Raw genomic sequence first — 14,637 nt, forward strand, 5'->3', positions numbered from 1 at the left:
ATAAGAAAAAAGGAGGGATAAGTAATAAAGTAGGTATAACTTTTGAAACACTTGAAAAAACAACCCATTTAGCCATATAAACATTTTCTTCACCCACAATCACACGTATCAAATTGGAACTGGTTATATAGATATAAATATCACAACCACCCAACCCCCAAATCCAAACATCATTTCCAAAAGCAAAAGAAAAAGGATTCGTTCTCCATATGGTACTGGGTCTTAAGGCGGGAATCTTTTGAGAGAAGAGTCTTGCGTTATTGTTTAAACATCCTTTATTACCTGCCTCTGACATTCCCCAGGGTTACAGAGCAGGGGACATCTGAGCCTCAAGTTCCACGGATGAAGCAGACACTGCAATAACAGCTGAATCAATAGAGGAGAGGCATTTGGAAGTACTGGGATGATACACCCAGTAATGGTAACCCTCAGCAGAAGATGGCATAGCTACCAAAAATCAGGCAAGTTACCACTGGGATGAAAACTGGGGAGGCAAGAAAACCATACAGTTGGAGTCATAGATCATTTCCCTCCCCGTTGAGCACTCCTCCCCCTTCCGTCCCCCATTAAGTTCATTCTATCCCACAGACTGGTCCTAGTGTCCTGTTAGCTCCCTGCTGAAAGAGAGAGGGAGGGAAAAGATGTCTGAGGTCTCTTCATTTCCTTTGTCTCTGTCCCTAAGGCAACTGGAAGCTGGAGCTGCTGCAGTCGGCCTGGCAAGCCCGTTGGCTCTGCAGAGTGAGCAGTCCCTGGCAGCCCCTGGAGCAGCTGCCAGTTAGACGGCCCAGAGTTCTGATAGAATGCATTGCTTCAGTTCAATGCCAAGTGTTGGACGTGTTGGATTCAGTTCCCAGAGGGCTGGAGAGTGCTGTCAGGGCTGTCTGAAGACAAGAGAGCAGAGGCAGTTTAGTGCAGTTGGATGTGCGGGGTAGGGGTGGAGGGGCAGGGGTGAAGAGGGAGAAACTGGCCAGGAATGGGTAAGGTGGTGCTTCTCCTTCCAGGGCCTTCCAGACAAGGTCTCCTGGCCTCTCACCATTATCTAGGCCTCAGATGAGGCGAACCCTGGAAGGGAGTTGGGGGTGGAAGGCGGGAGACGCGCCCAGGGATGAGCGAGATGAGGAGGGCGCGAACCAGCAACTGGGGCTGTGGTTTTAGACCCGCTCAGGGCCCTGGGCGAGGGCAGGCAGCCCCCCGGAGGCAAGCTGGCGGCGACCCTCGGCCTGGGAGCCCGCGGCAGTCTCGGCGTCGGCGGTCAGGGCGCCTCCCGGGGCCCATTCGTGCTCGGCGCAAGCCTGGGACAGCTCCCCCTTGGCCTCGACGAGCTTACGGGAGCGGGTGTAGGCCAGGATGAGGCCTCCGGCCAAGCAGGCGTAGAAGATCATGATGAGCAGGATGTAGAGATAGGCGTCGTCGCCCTTGGCGCTGGTCACCTCGCGGCCCACGAAAGGGTCAGGCACGACCCCCATGCCCATGCTGGGGCCAGGGCCAGCGCCCAAGCCGCTGGCGTTACCCCGGTGGTGCAGCTCGAGCAACAGGCGGCTCAGAAGGGTTCGCAGCCGCTGGCTCTCGCTGCAGTTCATGGCTTTCGGGGAGTGACACGGCGGCTCCAGGACGCTGCTGACCTTTCCCCCTGGACGAGGGGAAGCGAGCTAGCGAGCGGGCAGGCCGGCGGGCAGGGCTCAGCGGCGGAAACAGCGGTGGCACCCAGCTCTCCGGCGAGCGCGCAGTGGCTGGGGGCGCGGACCGCGGGGCCTCCTTATTCCCTCACTCCCGCCCCTCCTCCCCTTCCCCACCACGCCCCCTCCGGCCGGCGGCCGCCTCTTCCCAGGCTCTGGCTGTCTCGCTGCTCCAGGGAAAGGGGACAGCTGGTGGGGGGAGGAGAAGGGGACAAGAGTGGGGGCGAGGCTGAGAGACGGGCGGAGGGGGCGGGGGCTCGGAATGCGCGAGGCCACAGGCAGCAGAGGCTGGCAGGGCAGCTTGCTGGGGCCAAGCCTGGACCCTGGGCTGCGGAAGAGAATTCCTTCCAAGTTCTGGCCACCTGCCCTGCAGGCCAGGCTTTGGCCCAGATACAGCATTTGGCCCCCTAAGGCAGTTCTGCCTTGGGGCGCTCAAGGGAGAGGGCAGACGCCTTTCCGCAGCAGAGACCCCTTGTCCACATTTTATGGAAGTTACTCCCATCTACAAGGACCCAGGCCTATCTTTCTAGTCCTCATTCCTTTCCTTTTCCCCCCGCCCCATTTCTCACCCCCCTCCCACCTTGTCGGAGGAGAGCATCTTATTCAGAAGATGCTCAGGCTGAATTTGGTGACTGAGTGCTCAGGCACCTGCTAGAAGGCCAAGGCAGAGTAGAACTCCCTGGTTATCCAAAATGGTTTCTGGTGATATAAGTGATATTACACGTTCTTGGAAGCACCCCTGCTCTGATGTCCTATGACACTTTTTGAAAAGTCAACACATCTTAGCACATGAATGTACTATTCATAATGGGAGCCTGTTTCCCATGGGTAAGTAAGCCATCTTCCCAGAAGTGAAACCAAGTTCTTCCAATAAGAATAGCATGCACATCTTAAGAGGCCTTTTGACTACACTCTGTGGATATCTCGGGATCTGAAAAGTGCCAGTTCTACAGAATATGCTCACCCTACTCCCAGTTAGGCCAGCAAACAGCTATGTGCCTCTCTAGACTTGGTAACAGGTCTAGGCCCTAATGGCTTTTAGGGCAGCCATTTTTTTCTCAGACTGTCTTTTTTTAGGGGAAAACAAGGCACCAAGACAAAGATCAGGCCAGATATGATAAATTAGAAACAGACTGAGCTTCACAAAGGAAAAGGGTTGGTTTGTAGATGGTGGGGTAGAAAAAATGAGATAGTGCTGGCTAGGTCTGGTTGTCCACAGTTGCCAAATGAGAGCAGAAAGCAAGAAAAGTGTATGACCTTACGCACACCTTGAAAATAATGCTGCCTGTTCAAGACCGTTCAGTCCAGGGACCATTCAATCTATAGGTGCCATGGGTTAAAAAAGGAAGGTTTTCCGATGCCTCTTCCACAACCGTTCTTCAGCCCACCATCCACCCAGGGGCTGTAGCCTTCCGTGTGCTCAGGTGAGGTTGGCACCAAACTGAATCCAGGGTCTCAAACAGAGCCTTGCTTCACAGCCTCTAAACAGGCTTCAGAGACATTCCACATGACCCTGACACTGGCTCTCTTCTAATCACCTTGCCTCAATATTCTCACCTCAGAGGGGCTCAGGAAAGAATTGTTAAAGCAACTTGGCAGGATGAATGCCAGAGGACACAGCCAGAGAATTTTCAAAGCGCTACTAACCTAGTGATATGACTGTTGAGCTAAAAAGACTTCTCTTATCTGTTAAAACAGGAGTCCCCAACCTCCCAGGCTGCTGGACGTTGGCCTGTTAGGAACCAGCCGCACAGAAAGAGGTGAGCAGAGGGCAAGCGAGCATTATCGCCTGAGCTCCACCTCCTGTCAGATCAGCAGTGGCATTAGAGTCTCAGAGGAGCTCAAACCGTATTGTGAACTGCGCATCCCATGGATCTACGTTGCATGCTCTTTATGAGAATCTAATGCCTGATGATCTGAAGTGAAACAGTTTCATCCCGAAACTATCCACCCCTCCCCAACGTCCATGGAAAAAATTGTCTTCCACAAAACCAGTCTCTGGTGCCAAAATGGTTGAGGACTGCTGTGTTAAAACATACCTAGAAATAGCTAGGGTTTTTTTTTTTTTTTTTTTTTTTTGAGAGGAAAGGAGGAAGAAACCCCTTTACTGTAACATAAAAATAATCATTTAAACTTGTTTTCTAATTTCAACAGCCTTATGAGCTAATAGGATTCTCATTTTCCAAAGAGGAAACTGAAGTTCAGACTGGTTAAGTAGCAGGACTGGAATTATAAAGTTTGACCTTCTTCTCAGTCCTCACACATTACTTGTGTCACATGGGTGGTATTCATGAGCTACCTCCATTTTCCCACCTCTCCCTCCTCTTGAACCTTCTAGAGTCCAGTGCTTTCTGCCAAAACTGCTTTCTGTAAGTCAGTTCACCAGTGACCTCCTGGTCAAATTCAGGGGTCTCTGCTCCCTTTGCATCTTTGACCTCGAGGATGAATTTGAAACCATCAACCACCCACTCCTTCCTGTAAGTGTCCTACCCTTGGCTCTTGTGGCATTGAATTCTCAAGTTTCTCTTCTTATCTCTCTGACCCATCATTCTCTGTCTCCTTTGCTGGCTCCTCTTCTTTCCTCCTCCCATTAACTGTTGGAATCCCCAAAGACTCAGTCCTCAGCTATTCTCTCTCAACACCCATTTCCTTGAAGAGTGTCTCTTACATGGTTTCACCTACCACTTGGCATACATTTAGCCAAATTTGAATCTCTAGCTCTGATTCTTGGTAGCATGTCTCAGATCCCTCTGCTCCTTCCTTTCTGGTTTTATTGCCACAAGCTTAATCCATGTTCTCATTACCTCAGGTCAAATATGCAAACAGAGAATCTCCTGGCTTACAGGCGAATCTATCATGTTATGGTTAGAATAATTCTGCAACACCACTTCCATCAATTCAGCCCTATGTTCAGAAACCCAGGAGTTGTTACTCATTGATTCTTTAATAGAGTTTAGTCTTCTGTGGTAGAACTTAAGTTCTCACCATGAATAGACACCATCTTCTCCCCTTCGAATTTGAAAAACAGCATCTTCCTGGAGTTCCTCTGCAATACTCTGTGCATTTTGCCTTCCTCAAAATTCGCTGACTGAAAGAAGCCTTACTCTATCCCCCTGTTTGTGCTTTCAGATTCTTCACAATGCACCCTCCTGAGCTTTACTTTGCAGCATTCAATGCAGAAATCTTGGAAAACACAAAAAAGCAACAAGAAAAATTTTGGAAATCTTGGAAAACACAAAAAAGCGACAAGAAAAAAGAACAAAAAATTATCAATAGTGCATACTCATGACTCTCTCAAATCTCTCTCTCTATGTCTCTCTCTCTCATGTTTCATGGCCTTTTTCCCTTAAAAACATATTGTAAATTTTTCCATGTCATTTACTATTTCTCCATAGCGTTATTTTTGTTGTTGTTGTTTTTGTTTTTGTTTTTTTAAGTAGATCACTTACAGGTTTTATTTTTGAAAGAACATCTTTTCCCTAGCCACAGTATAGTTATAAGCTAAGAATAATTTCCAATATTGCACAAAGAATGCATCCAGATCCTGTAATATTGATCAAAAGAGTGGATTAAAATGGAATATGATAGCAATTTCATGGAAGTCTCCCTTTCTAAATACTGACTCCATAGTGTTATTTTATTGTCTACACGGTACTCCAGACTATGGATCTACCATAACTTATTTAACTTTGCCATTTATTGTTTTCTGTTATTTTCATGTTTTGCTATTAAAATAATGTTTTAATAAACACAACTCTACTTCTAGTTTTATTGAAAGAAATCACTACCAGAGAGAAATCAATCTACTAATTTATAGAAGAATGGCATGGGGAGGGATAGATGTGTACAAGCGGGTGCAAACAGAAACGGAGAATAGTCATAAAATTTAAAAAGGCCCAACACTCCGAAAAAAAACAACAGGTGTGGGGCGGAGGGGATTCTGGCTTTCTTTTCACACTAGGGGCTGATGGGCATCCTTTAAATCTCAGTTCCAGGCCAGCCTGGAATGGCTGAGATGCCAACCCCTTTCCCTACCACACTTAATGAAATTGCAAATCCACCAGATGGGCACTGGTTCTCATTCCTCACCACCCCTCCACCCCCATTTTCCACGAGTCCCATACCTGTCAAATAATCATCTGTTTATCCATCACCTGGAACTCATTTCCAAAATGGTAATCAAGGGTGTTGACAAAGGGAAGTAATTTACAATCATGTATTTAGACTTTCAAAGAGTCTCGGGAAAGGTTCTCTTCCATGCCAAGGTTGTTTCAAAAGTACAATTGAGGCGCCATGGATAGGAAATGCTTTCCCCATTCCTTGAGACTGTGAGTGCTTCCTGCCAACAGTGCAGCTCTATGGAAGTTGGTTGAATTGAACTGAGTTGAGTTTGGCTAGTTGCCAAAGGACAGACACAGATGGTAAGCACTGTCGGAGTCCAGAAGGCTGGCAAAGCCACAGTGGGCTCTAAAGGAGAGAAAGAAAGAAGGCTTCATGAGGCACCAACTAAAGACTGAGAAGGAATCATTCATTCATTCATTCATTCATTTATTCAACAAATATTTATTACATGTTACTTTGTGTGAAGCACTGTGCAGGGTCCTAGAGACACATCGGTGAGCAAGTCACATCAGTGAACAGTCTGTGCCTTTATAACTCTCACAGACAACTTCTTTGTGAACTGGGGACAAATAGGGAGTGCCAGGATGTGGAGCTGGGTAAGTAGTGGGCAGGACGACCAGCCAGAATTCTGGTTTGGAGAGAACTGAGACTCTGGGCCCAATCTCTAAGCACTAGAGTCCAAAGCCTTGTTTGGAAAAAGGAAGACTCCAGGTGGTCTGAGCTCACTGTCCCAGGCTATGCTGCAAGCTTCTCTACCTCGTCCTACCAGCACAATCTTGAGAGTATGGTTTGCCATAAGCCATCACAGTAGGTCTGTTCTCAAAAGACTGATGAGAATAAATTAGACGGTTCCTTAATCCAACTGGGGCTTCTCAGTTGTTCCATGGGAATATACACAGCATTTCAGACTAACTGGGGTTTGATAAAGATCACAATATTTGTAGGTTGGAATGGGCCTCAGGAGCTTCAAATGCCTTACTTAGAGACTTCTTGGAGATCTTCATGGGTTTGTGCTGATATCCCCCTATATTCAGGCCACATACTGGAGCATCAAATTTCGCCCTGATTTCATTTATCAAGTGTCTAGCATATGCCAGGCATATTACATACATTATACTAATTAACCTTATAACAACCTTATGAGGTGGGCAGGTATGGATTCAACAGCAGTATATCTTCAATGCTGGTCAATCAGAACGGACTAACAAGCCATCAGAATAGATGTTGACTGTGAACAACCAGTATAGCCTTACAGAGCCACAACATCATTGGGCAAAGAAGTAGGACAGAGGCACAGACTAAATGGCTTCCCATTTCCCAGGGGATCAAACCAAGATCTTATCTCCTTAGGCTTTGGGGCTGTCCTGGTCATTCTGAACCTCTCTTTATGGATGCTTCCACCTGCTCCCGTTGCTCATTGCAGGTACCTGAAAAGCTCCCTTGCCTGCCAACCCCCCTAAAGCAATGGCACCTATCGCACCTGCCCCTTTCTCCCAGTAAATTCCTAAACATGTCACTCCTTGGCTCAAAATTCTTGAATGGGTCCACTAGACTTCCAAATGATCACCTTAATGTGGCCTTCAAGACTCTCTGTGCTCTGGCCTGAAGATGCTGTCCAACCCTACTTACAGCACTAATTACCCAAAACGTCTTCAACGCCACACACCTTCTCAACTAGATGAAACCTCACTCTCCTTAGCAATCTCATAGTGTCGAATAATAGTGATGGATGGGCTCATCAGATGGCCCCTACAGACCTCATGAGGGCAGGTGCTGTGTTCTTCCTCTTTGTATCCCTCACCATGCCTGGTACAGTGCCTGGCACATAGTATGTGCTCTGGAAATTTTTACCTAGGTCTGAGGTCTGCCTTCCTGTAATGAAACTTACCAACTTTGAAGAAGATTCACTCTGTGGGGAATGTGAAACTTTGAAGTTACATTTTTCCAAAAAAAAAAAAAATATTGTGTAAAATTTCAAAGATATAGCGACATTGACAGAATTTTACAGAGGATATCCACTAACCATCTAGATTCTACCACTAATATTTTCCTATACTGGCTTTATTCATCCCTCACCTATCCACTCCTCCCTCCATCTGTCTATTCATTATCTTTTTTTTTTTAAAGTTGCATACATCAGTATGCACTTCACTCCTAAGCACTTTCTCCATACCTATCATTAACTATAGTCCAATATTTGTTAATTATTCTTTTTTCCTTTTGAAGTAAAATACACATACAATGAGATATATAAATATTAACTGCATATTTTCTGAGTTTTGGCAAATGTAACCCCTACTAAGATATAGACTACCACTCAAGAACATTTCCTCTCGTCCTTTCATAGGCAATCCTCTCCCTTCACCCCCAGAGGCAGCCACTATTTTTTTTTCCATCATTGATTAGTTTTGCCTGTTATAGAAACTCATATATATGGAATCATAAGGCCTGGACTTTTTTGAATAAGACTTATTTTACTCAGCTTAATGTTTTTGAGGCTCATGCTAATGCATGATACATAATGATACATAATTCACATATATGGTACATAAATCATGATACATGTTGTTGCAAGTATCAGTAGTTTGTTCCTTTTTATTACTGAGTGGTACTCCACTGTGTGACCATACCACAGTTTGTTTATCCATTCTCCTACTGATGAATACTTGGCCTGTTTCCAACTTCTGGCTATTAAAAATAAAGCTGCTCTAAATGTTCTCATACAATTCCTTTTGTGGACATATGTTTTCCTTTTTCTTGGGTAAATACCTAGGTATGGAAATGCTGGGTCATGGGAAAGATGTATTTTAGTTTTATAAGAAATTGCCAGACATTTTCCCAAAGTGGCTTGTGTCATTTGAGTCTCCCACCAACAGTGTGAGAGGATTCCAATTGTTTATGGTTACTTGTGCAGCTCTCTGCTTCAATTGCATACTTAGCCTTGCAGTGCACCCATGAAATGCATTTATCATCATACTTATAAAAGGGCCAAGCGTGACTGCTTGTGGCTTAGTACTTAAAACTTCCCCCAATTTTGATGACTACTAAATGAACACCCAAGCTCTAGGAAATTGCTACATTGTGAGGGTAAGCGCTATGTGATAAAAGCTTTTACTGAAAGTGACAAACACTGTGTTAAACACTTTACATACATTATCTCACCTAATCCTTAACAACAACCCTCTGAGGTAGGTGAAACAGTATTCCTATTATACAGATGAGGAAATTAAGTTACAGAGAGGTTAAGTAACTTGTCCAAAGTCGATTGGCTCATAGGTGGCCAAGCTGAGATTTGAACCAGAGTCAGTTATCTTTTTTATTGTCTACTGTCCTTTGTGTAGAAACTATCAGGGAAAATAAAACATTTCAGGGTTGGAAGTCTTATCTAACCCTCTTATTGTAAAGGTGGAGCTACTGAGGTCCAGAGAGGAGAAGGCACTTGCCTGAAGTCTCTTATTAGTTAATGGCAGAGCCATCAGAAGCCAAGTCTCCTGACTGCCTCGCAGTCAGGAAATGTTTTCACTCTACTGCACGGCCTCCTCCAATGCTTTGGGCAATTCAGATTTTATTTCCAGCTTTGTAATGGTGGCAAGGGTGCAAAAACCACTTTGAGATCTTTGAAATAAGTACATGAATCTAAAAGGGTGGAGTGAAATAAGGTCAACCTTGCCTTTTGGGCCAAAACATAAAGTCATAAATAAAATTGTCAAACTCATGTCAATTCCTGCCTAAACATTATCTTGAAAATGTTTCTCCCACCCACTCAGGCTTCTCTGGAAAAGAAAAAAAAAAAAAAGTGGGAAAGGAAGAGGTCCGAGGACACTTTTCTTTTGGACTCCCACAGCACCATCTGGTGGAGGACTGGAGTTTTCATTTCTCCTCATTCAGAATGTTTTTCTTTTAATTCATATGTCTTTATTTATTTATTTTCAGGTTTTTATATATACTTTAAGTTCTGGGGTGCACGTGCACAATGTGCAGGTTTGTTACATAGGTATGCATGTGCCATGTTGATTTGCTGCACCCATCTTATCTTTGCTCCAGTTTCCTCAATTTTAAAACGGAGATAATAACCATGCTTACCATAGGATTTTGTGCCAAGGACTGAGTAAGATAACTTATGTAAAGTACTGAACATAATGCCTGGAACATATGAAATGCTCAATAATGTTGGCTGTGGTTACTTCATTAACATTAAACGTATGGTGCAGTGGGAACAAGAGAGGAGCATTTGACTCAACCTCAGAGAGCTCAGGGCACATTTCCCTAAGGATGTGACACCTGACATAAGTTTTGAGTAGGAAATAGTCACTAGGATCCTTTCTCCATGTGGAAAACAATGCCTGTAACAACAGGGTTTACTCCTCTAATCCCACATTGTGAGGGATGACAGCATAGTGTTCCTTTGCCTCTGGGGTACCAGGGATTGCAGTGAGGGCTTCTAAGCTAGAAGATGGTATGGGAACATTTAGGAATTATTGGAATTAGGCCCCAGACCACGTGAGACATTGTTTCCATAGTGGACACACAGAGTTTGACTTGAAATTAGATGCTAAGAGAAACATGGTTGTGTCAACTACCATCTGTTTGTTCTAATTTCTACTTTGCTCGTCAGCAATGATGCTTCAGTGGCTCTTTATTCACCCAGCATTATGTTAAATAGGCATGATGGGATCTGATAATTTCTCATTGCCTCCAAATTGTGCCTGGCATACACCACAAACATATTTGACTCTATTCCTATTGCTCATCACCCTTGCAAACCCTTAACCCTTCCAGGTTATCCAAATTTTACTCATCCTTCAAGGCCTAGACTTCCTCATTCATTCATTCATGAAATATTTTCTGAGCATGTACTACGTGCTAGGCACAGTGGCAGGCACTAGATCTATAACAGCATATGAGACAGACACAGTTTCTACTTTGACAGAGCCTGTGTAACTTGGACTACAAACAGGAAAACAAATCATTGAGACCACGTGTTACCAAAGCTCTCCAAGAAGAGGGATACATGTGAAATGGTGCTTTCTAACAGTTTTTACCACATAGCACACATAGATAACATATATTGGCTCCCTGGGATAAATGGATAAAAAAGCAACCTGCCAGGGAGCTCTGGCCACCCGAAAGGCAGAAGGCATCAATATCTTAGGTGCATGAGGAATCTCTTGGAGATCTCTGGTGTAGAACCTCAAGCTATAACCCATGAAATTCCTGTTGCTTTCACCCCATGTAGTCCATGAAGACTGACAGGGCCTTCAAGGACTACATGGGGTGAAAGCAACAGGAATTTCATGGTGCAGTGGGCAGAGAGGATGCTGCTTTGAATGAATGCATGCTCCTTGTTATTATCTGGAATTTGGTAAAAGTCACTCTCACCTCTTCAGTAGTAGGCTCAGACTGGAGGCCTTCTCAGGCAACTGAATCCTGAAAGACTCTTTGTCTTTTCCAAATTCCTACATATGTAGAATCTTCAGCTCACAGTTCAGCTTCTCATTCACCCTCATGATCTGACATCATGTGCTAATAGCACAAGAACTTTTTTGTATCTTCGTAACACCTAGCAATACTACACAAGAAGGGCCAGAAGCATTTAAGTGCCATGTTTTAAGATGAAGGAAATCTAAGAGTATTGGAACTTCACAGGGTTTTAAAACAAAAATGGCTTTGCCACCTAAGAAAAGTCCAGTGCTCAGTCTGTCTTTAAAACTTGTAAAAGAGAAACTCCTAAAGTTTTAAGAGAGAGAATGAAGTCAACAGCTCAAGCTAACATACTTGTACAACCTTACTCCTGGAAACAGGATGCTGAGTCCCTGCAGCTCCAGGCCAGTTGGTTTTGGAGTTTGCCTTCTTCTGAGCAAAACCAAAGGCTAACCAAGATAGCCCACAACCCGAGGAGATGGGATCCAGAGAGCTATTGTTTATACCATAAGCAAAAAGGAAGAGTTCACAAGCAAAGAGAGCCCAGGGGGCCTCTTGCAGAGAAAACAAAGACTCCTGCTGAAATGTAACAGAAGATTCCACATCCTTTCCTTCACTTGGACTCCCTGAGAAAGGTTAATCCTGTCACCACCATGAATCTTGATGGGTAATAAAATGTAGATCTGGGTGAGAAATGATGCCACCTAGAGGAAGGCTGGGGAGCACACTTGAGCGATTTCAGCTCATCTTTCTATATTCCTCCCTCAGTCAGTGTCTAGGCAGGAGGGCTTCTTGATTTTTCTCTCTGGCCTTGTCCCTCACCTGCTCTTGGAGAGCCACATTGCCACTTTCCTATGTTGATACATGCTATTCAACATCCGAAACTGAATGTGGGGCATGGAGTGCCCTGTGGTAAGGAACGTCGAAGATACAGCTAAGGTGAGAAAGCCATTTGTAAGAAGAGCAGTTGGCCGTAAAGAAGAAAGCATATGTGGACATGTCTGTAATTTATATGTATGTATATGTATATCTAATTTGAAGCTTCTTATAACTTCATGGGCTAGCAAATAGCCAGGTGCAAAAATAAATACCTGAACCTCAAAAGAATTATTTTCAGATTTCTACTGCAAAAGTCATTCTGGAGAGACACATGCGTGGGTGAATTTCAGCATACTCTCTCTTTTCCTTTTTCCCTTTGTTTTTGTTTGATTGATTTATTATAACCTCAAGGCAAAAATATGAAATGGGAAACTTAGTGTTTAGCACTCCCAAGTGTCCCTCCACCACCACTAGAGCCCATTTTTAATTTGTGATACCCTTAGGAGTGTCTTCCAAGAAATGTTCTGATTCTATATCTCATCCTCTCAGAATCTCTCATTCTTTTTAGTGTTAAAGGAAATAGCTAGCTAACTTGCTGATATGGTTAGGCTTTGTGTCCCCACCCAAATCTCATCTTGAATTGTAATCCCCATAATCCTCATAGATCAAGGGAGAGACCAGGTGGAGGTAATTGAATCATGGGGGCAGTTTCCCCCATGCTGTTCTCGTGATAGTGAGTGAATTCTCACAAGATCTGATGGTTTTATAAGGGGCTCTTCCCCCTTTGCTGGGCACTTCTCCTTCCTGCTGCCTTATGGAGAAGGTGCCTTGCTTCCCCTTCACTTTCTGATATGATTTTAAGTTTCCTGAGGCTTCCCCAGCCATGCTGAACTGTGAGTCGATTAAATCTCTTTCCTTTGCAAATTACCCAGTCTCAGGTAGCTCTTTATAGCAGTATGAAAACAGACTAATACACCTGCCAAAGTGAAAGAAAAGATGATCCTACCAAGAAGGAAGAGTTAGAAGAGCCAACAGTTAACTAGGAGCCTCCTTCCTTGGTTAACCGTGAAGACTGTCCACTCCTCTGTGAATTATTGTTATTTAATCCTAAAAATAAATGCTAATAAAGGAATTGAAATATCTAGCAGGATGGCCTCCATTGGCCAGTGAGGGAGGATGAGGTATGGAAATTGTTTTTCTGTTTTGTTGTTGTTTTTAACCTCCCCATGTGATTCCTAAGTGCCGCCAGGGTGAAGAACCACTGGGAGAGATGAGTTTAACATACTGGAGAACATACTGGAGTAAAGATCACAATGAATTTTTTATATCAACAACTTAAAACTCTTCTGCTGAGCACATCTACAGAGGTGCTATATACACCTCTGTTACACAAAGGCTATACATTTCCTAATTACTGCTCCTGTTGTGGAAATATTGCTTCAGTCATTGTCTTCAAATATGTAAACACAAGGGAACTAAATGTATTCCAGACAGTTAAAGATTGAGAATGTGTTACTCCTCCCAGAACAATGACACCGAGGACATCATTTTTCCTTTGGGGCCTTTACCTAGCCCTCTGCTGAACCATTTATGTGCCTTTTTTTTTTTTTTTTTTTTTTTTTTTTTTTACGGAATCTTCCTCTGTCGCCCAGGCTACAGTGCAGTGGTGCAATCTCGGCTCACTGCAACCTCCGCCTCCCGGGTTCAAGCAATTCTTCTGCCTCAGCCTCCCGAGTAGCTGGGACTACAGGCGCACGCCACCACGCCCGGCTAATTTTTTGTACTTTTAATAGAGGCGGGGTTTCACCATGTTAGCCAAGATGGTCTCAATCTCCTGACCTCGTGACCTGCCCACCTTGGCCTCCCACAGTGCTGGGATTACAGGCGTGAGCCACCATGCCCAGCCCCTTTTTTTGTTTGTTTTTATTATTGTAAGTTCTGGGATACACGTGCAGAACGTGCAGGTTTGTTACGTAGGTATACATGTGCCATGGTGGTTTGCTGCACCTATCAACCCGTCATCTAGGTTTTATGCCCCACATGCATTAGGTATTTGTCCTAATGCTCTCCCTCCCTGTGCCCCTCACCCCTCGACATGCCCCAGTGTGTGATATTCCCCTCTCTGTGTCCACGTGTTCTCATTGTTCAACTACCACTTATGAGTGAGAACATGCAGTGTTTGGTTTTCTGTTCCTGTGTTAGTTTGCTGAGAATGATGGCTTCCAGCTTCACCTATGTCCCTGCAAAGGACATGAACTGATTCTTTTTATGGCTGCATAGTATTCCATGACGTATATGTGCCACATTTCCTTTATCCAGTCTATCATTGATGGACATTTGGGTTGGTTCCAAGTCTTTGCTATTGTAAATAGTGCTGCAATAAACATATGTGTGCATGTGTCGTTATAGTAGAATGACTTACAGTCCTTTGGGTATATACCCAGTAATGGGATTGCTGGGTCAAATGGTATTTCTGGTTCTAGATCCTTGAGGAATCACCACACTGTCTTCCACAATGGTTGAAGTAATTTACACTCCCACCAAGTGTAAAAGTGTTCCTATTTCTCCACAGCCTTGCCAGCATCTGTTGTTTCCTGAC

General features: G+C 44.4%; 1 protein-coding gene across 1 annotated transcript; it reads right to left on the bottom strand.

Moving 5' to 3' along the window:
• Positions 1–279: 279 nt before the first annotated feature.
• On the bottom strand, positions 280–1,710 carry KCNE5 (potassium voltage-gated channel subfamily E regulatory subunit 5). The gene is made up of 2 exons (XM_055267832.2): positions 1,132–1,710; positions 280–881 (listed from the first exon to the last, which is right to left on the bottom strand). The coding sequence occupies exon 1, from the start codon at positions 1,578–1,580 to the stop codon at positions 1,152–1,154; it is 429 nt and encodes a 142-aa protein (XP_055123807.1). The 5' UTR covers positions 1,581–1,710; the 3' UTR covers positions 280–881; positions 1,132–1,151.
• Between the last annotated feature and the right edge of the window lie 12,927 nt (positions 1,711–14,637).

The sequence above is a fragment of the Symphalangus syndactylus genome, chromosome X (genome assembly GCF_028878055.3).
Source record: "Symphalangus syndactylus isolate Jambi chromosome X, NHGRI_mSymSyn1-v2.1_pri, whole genome shotgun sequence".
NCBI classification, from domain to species: Eukaryota; Metazoa; Chordata; class Mammalia; order Primates; family Hylobatidae; genus Symphalangus; species Symphalangus syndactylus.